This window comes from Elgaria multicarinata, chromosome 4, assembly GCF_023053635.1.
Source record: "Elgaria multicarinata webbii isolate HBS135686 ecotype San Diego chromosome 4, rElgMul1.1.pri, whole genome shotgun sequence".
NCBI lineage: Eukaryota > Metazoa > Chordata > Lepidosauria > Squamata > Anguidae > Elgaria > Elgaria multicarinata.
The window spans coordinates 1,954,046-1,960,045 of NC_086174.1; the positions used below are offsets into that span (position 1 = coordinate 1,954,046).

General features: G+C 45.9%; 1 protein-coding gene across 1 annotated transcript in view; it reads left to right on the forward strand.

The window, feature by feature from the left end:
* The window catches only part of LOC134397239 (nuclear GTPase SLIP-GC-like), a 55,864-nt gene extending 50,557 nt beyond the window's left edge, over positions 1 to 5,307 (forward strand). Inside the window, exon 19 of the mRNA XM_063123714.1 lies at positions 3,767 to 5,307. Coding sequence (XP_062979784.1) covers positions 3,767 to 3,816 — 50 coding nt within the window. The 3' untranslated portion in view covers positions 3,817 to 5,307. The remainder of the gene's footprint in view (positions 1 to 3,766) is intronic.
* Positions 5,308 to 6,000: the final 693 nt, after the last annotated feature.

Here is a 6,000-nt window from a genome sequence, read left to right on the forward strand (position 1 = left end):
GGGCAACGGTACAGTTTCCCCAAGGAGGTTCATTTGAGCCCATCCTTTTATGCCTGAAAAACTGTCTGCAAGATGCTCCTGTTCAAGAAAGCGTTTGGCCAGAGGGCTGGCCTTTGATTAGCCTTAATTTGTTGCTTCTGTGCTGGTAAATGTCACTGGGTACGTTGCCCACCAGATGCACCTAAAATTGCATTTTGAAGCTTCCAAAGTCAGGGCATGAGCATATTCCAGGCCAGAGTATTTGTCCAGCTAGTCCAGTGCCTGGTGGCAGTGGTCTCGGGCAGAGAAGGGTCTTCTTTCCCTTCACCTGTTTCCTGAGTCTCTGAACGGGAGATGCTGCCAGGTAATGAACCGGGGGGCCTCTCCTTCATGGAAAGTAGGTGTTTTGCCCCTGAGAGACACCCCAAATTATGCCAAGCTGATGGTCCAGCAGTTGCTCTTTAGGGCCAGAGAGAACTCTTTTCTCATCACCTGCTACCGGCACCTTTTCGGGCTCCATCACACCTACTTTTTCTCCTGGGTTTGTGTCCGCTGTTTCCCTCTTCGTTTCCTTAGTGAGTCGAGCGCTGGGCACTTTCACATCTGTGCATTGTTGTGCTCATGTATCTTTCCACCTGTATCGCTACTATGCCGGTGAAATCTCCCGCCCCGCCCCCTACATTCTCCTGCAATATACGGTATATATCTATATATCTATATCTGTATCTATATCTATATCTATATCTATATTCTGCGCAAATACAATAGTACGGCAGCCTGAAACAGGGCAACAGAGTGTGTTCAGAGGAGGGCAACCAGGATGATCAGGGGTCTGGAAACAAAGCCCTATGAAGAGAGACTGAAAGAACTGGGCATGTTTAGCCTGGAGAAGAGACGATTGGGGGGAGACATGAGAGCACTCTTCAAATACTTAAAAGGTTGTCACCCAGAGGAGGGCCAGGGTCTCTTCTCGATCCTCCCAGAGTGCAGGACACGGAATAACGGGCTCAAGTTAAAGGAAGCCAGATTCCGGCTGGACATCAGGAAAAACTTCCTGACTGTTAGAGCAGTATGACAATGGAATCTGTTACCTAGGGAGGTCATTCAAGAGGCAGCTGGACAACCCTCTGTCAGGGAGGCTTTAGGCTGGATTCCTGCATTGAGCAGGGGGTTGGACTCGATGGCCTTGTAGGCCCCTTCCAACTCTGCTGTTCTATGATTCTATGATTCTACGAATTACGTTTAAATAACACACTATGCTCTCCCCTATGATCATATTAAACAAGATAAGTGAAGAGAAAGTATTAGATTTTGGAGAGGTTCGTGGTCAATGTTGCCATGGCAATGGGAAACCAACATCGTTCTGGCCAGGAAACTGAGATGTGCCTACTCAGGGGTATGAACCATAGAGTTATATGGGACTGAGTCCTGGGCACGGGTGGCGGCAACCTCGCTCGCCTTTCTCTGTAGTGTGTTTGGGCACCTTCTGTCCCTCCCCCTTCATGGTTGAGCAGAGCACTGCCCTGCCTTCCTCTTTGGTCAGTGAGGCTGCCCTTTGACACACATGCCCCCAACAAAAACGGGATGGTCCGATATAGCACAAGGACAGCAATCCATGGGAGGGAAGAGTGGCTTTATTGCGCATGGAAGGGGAAAAAAAGAACTTTCCCTGCTCCCAAAATAAATGGAAAATGGAGAAGGCGAGTGCAGGACAGGGACGATGTCATGTGAGTACTGTGCTGCAAAAACACATACCAGGCATGTCGAGAGTGTGATAAATCGCTGGTTTGTTGGGGCTCTTTAAAAAAGTGCTTCAGACACCAGTGTGTGTATGTGGGGTCTATGTAAAGCTAGTCAGGATCTCTTCTCGATCCTCCCAGGGTGCAGGACACAGAATAACGGGATCAAGTGACAGGAAACTAGATTCCCGCTGGACATCAGGAAAATCTTCCTGACTGTTAGAGCAGTACAACAATGGAACCAGATACCTAGAGAGGTTGTGGGCTCTCCCACACTAGAGGCCTTCAAGAGACAGCTGGTCAGCCATCTGTCAGGTAGCCCAGACTTGTCTTCCATGAGGGCAGTGATTCTTTCTGGGGTCTCTGGAAGAGGTGGTTCTCCTCACCTGCTACTTTTTCTTATACCCGGATATGTCAGGAATTGAACCTGGGGCCTTCTGTTTGCCAAGCACATGCTGTACACTTAGCTATGCCCCCACCTAATAAGCCTCAGAGGGGGGAAACCATTCGGGGAGAGCATGAATTGGAGGAAGAGGAACAAAGAACGCTGAATCCTTCTCTGCGGTGTTCCTTCTGCAACTCCCCCTCCAGCTGCCCCTCCCCTCTCATTCCTGATATCTGTTCGGAAAAAAAATATGGGAAAAAGGGAGGACAGGAATTGTTGCAGCAGGTGGGAAACTTACACTCCTGCCGAACTGCTTCTCCACCTCTCGCAAAGCCAGGTTTCCCCTAGGAAAAGCAGATATTGGGGTTTAGATATGCATCTCTGAGGGTAAAATGTAGAATTGGCCTTTAATGCCAAATACCTTCACCTATTGTCATTTAACAGATGCTGGCGAGCATGTTGCCTGCTTTACAGTCATCTGCGTAATGTTGGATGGAGCCTAGGGTTACCATATGACCAGATTTGCCCGGATTAGTCCAGTGTTTTGGTGACAAATCTGGGAGGTGGAGGAGAAATCCAGATTTTTCCAATCTTCCTCAGCCAAAGAGCAGCTCTAATGGGAATTAACAAAAATGCTTATAACACCATCATTTTTAAAGATAAAGACATGAAACTTGGCACAATGGTAGCTCTTAGGTAGGGCTTTAGCCACACCAAATTTGAAACAGATCCGTTCATCCATTGATTTTTAAGGATTTTTTTTAAAAATTGAGGTTTTAAAATTATGATTTTTAAAACAGTCATTTTTAAAGATAAAGAGCTGAAAGTTGGCACCATGATAGCTTTTAGGTAGAACTTTAGCCGTACCAAATTTGAAACAGATCCGTTCATCCATTGATTTTTAAGGATTTTTTAAAAAAATTGCAGTTTTAAAATTATTATTTTTAAAACAGTCATTTTTAAAGATAAAGAGCTGAAAGTTGGCACCATGATAGCTTTTAGGTAGAACTTTAGCCGTACCAAATTTGAAACAGATCTGTTCATCCATTGATTTTTAAGGATTTTTTTTTAAAAATTGAGGTTTTAAACCTAATGTTGGAGTAGAGAAACTTGTGACAATTATACACAAGCGTTTTTTAAAAATTGAAATTTAAAAAAGCCAGCCATCCTGCTGGCCAGTAGCAAACCCTATTAACAACAACAGCAGCTTGCAATGAGTGAAGACACAGTCAGAAAAGATATTTTAGGGAAGGGGAGACTGTAACCCACAGTGTATAGCAAAAGCTTCAAAGTACAGCAAAACCTACAAAAGTAGGAGTGAGTGAAGTTAATTTCAGATACAGTGAATCTCTCACTTGTTCTTTATTTCAGTGATTTTAACATTAAGATGTTATGTAGAACAGATTTGTCTCAAATGTGTGCTGTAAAATCAGACATGTGACCAAGGCTATGTTTGGGTGGGCACGCCCCCTTGGTACTGGACACGCCCCCTTGGGGGCCGACCATGTTGTCCTCCTTTTTGGCTTCCAAAATATGGTCACCCTAACGGAGTCTGCATGCACAGAAAAAGCATCCTTAGTTTTATTGGGGGCAGGGTCTGTGGATTTTAAACACATCTTGGCCTAATCATATTATTCCTCCTTCCTCCCTTCTTCTTTTACAGATATTGCGAACGAGTGCAGAGCTATCAAGCAGCTCCATAACATGTTATAGAATTTCTACCTATAAAGCAGAAAGTATGTGTGTGTCATATATGTCCATAAATGTTTACCCACTTCCAGATGAGTTGGAAACTTGTCACGGTGATAGGTCTGGCTGTGTCATGTACCAGAAAAATCTAAACACATGAATTTTGGGATTTTAAGTATTTTTAAAGAATTTAATAAAAACCTAGTTTTTTGCCTACAACTCCCAGCATGCCTTGGGTGGGAGGCCAGACTTACCAGTCTTTGGTAGCCATTGTGAGTGCATGGGAAGGTTGCCGCTGCATGTCTTACACAACCCTGATTTCTAAGGTTGGTCTCCAGCAGTCAGCCCAATTCCACATAAAGGGAAACAACCCACATAAATGGGCTGTGTCTGTTTGCGATGCCTCCTCCCACCCTCTGCGTGGTTTTAAAATCACAACTAGATACAACAGCGTGACTTTGAGGGGTCGAACATGCTCAAAGGCACTCCATCCTGATATCGCTGTTTTCTCAGGGTCTGGGGGGAGCAAGTGTGCAGCCGTTGACCTTAAGAGGGAGTGAGGAAGGGGAGCACGCTGTCTGGCAGGACTTGGCCAGAGCTGGGTGCATCCGCTGACAGCCACTTATCTCCCCTTCTTGGCGATGCTACTGCTCAATGCTCTATCAAGGAGCAGCATCAGCAACAAGAGGATGTCTCAGAGGACGCGAGGACTTGCGGGTTGCCAAAGGCATGCTGGGAGGTGTAGTACTGGCATGTAGAGTGGCTGATTTAAAATAAAGCATGTGTGAGCAAACCAGGTCACTATCTCTCAATCCTAACTCAGCTCCCTCTTCCCTGACCTCTCAGTACTGTAACTACCTTTGTTCTCCTTTCTCCAACTGCCTTTCCCCAACTGCCACTCACCCCGCCCACCATTCCATTCTAGCCTCAGCTGTCAGTCATTCCTCCATTCACTCTTCTGTTTCAATGGTATAGTCAGGCTTTTGCATCATATTCATAGAATCATAGAATAGCAGAGTTGGAAGGGACCTACAAGGCCATCGAGTCCAACCCCCCTGCTCAATGCAGGAATCCGCCCTAAAGCATCCCTGACAGAGGGTTGTCCAGCTGCCTCTTGAATGTCATCTGCATCCTTGCCTCGCTCTGGAGAATTAAGTCGGGGTAAGCACCTAACTTTTTTACCCCGCAGCTTTGGTGGGAAGCCCTGGGGTGGGTATGCGATCGCAGCGGCATCATAGAATTGATGCCACGCCACTGCACACCCACCCCAGGGCTTTCCAAATGTTTCGACGTCTAGGAAAGGAACTTGCTTAGCTTGGAATTGGTACATTTCTAGTATTCTTCCTTCTTTCGTTTGCTAAGTCTGCTACAGGTTTCAATAAACACACACACACACACACACACACACACACTCCTGAAGAAAGTCTATGAAACATCGAGCCATGTGTTATGCTTTTGTATGTTCCTGCTTCTATAGCTTGCTATTTTGTATTTGAAATTTTTAATAAAAATCTATTAAAATCTATATTAAAGAAGTATATTTAATTGAAAATGACTTTGCATTCAGGGGAGATTTAACTACCTTGCTAGGATGCCTGAAGAAGAAGAACGTAAGGAGGAGCCATGCTGGATCACAGAGCAAGGGTCCATCTAGTCCAGCATTTCATTTACACAGTGGTCAACCAGCTGTCGACTAGGAACCCACAAGCAGGACACGTGTGCAATAGCAACTGGTGTAGATGGGCTTACTGCCTCTGATACTGGAAGTTAGCATACCAGCTTCATCACACCAGCGTTATACTGTGCAATCACTGCGAATTGCATGCAAAGGACTCCGAAGTTTTCCACCTTATAATCTGCTTTTACTGTGAAGCACTCCCACGCATCCTGCTTTAACTGTGCTTCTTAGCCAAAAGAAGCGACGTATTTTGGACCCCTTTAAGAGCGAATCTTTTGTTGTTCTCCGAGCGGCCACTGGGGGCGCAAGAGGATGACACGAGCAGAGTCGCCCAGACGCTTCCCTTTGTGGCTCCCAAGCGAGCGCCGTGCGGAGCCCTCCGTCCTGAAAAGCAAGGGTTCTGGCACTCAGGAAGGCGCTTACTTTCGAGTAAACAGGCTAACAGCCCGATCCTATCCCTTGCCAGTTACAGAAATAGTAAGCTCTTTTCAAGTTGCGTTTGCTAGTGTGTGGGGTGTGTGTGTGCTTAC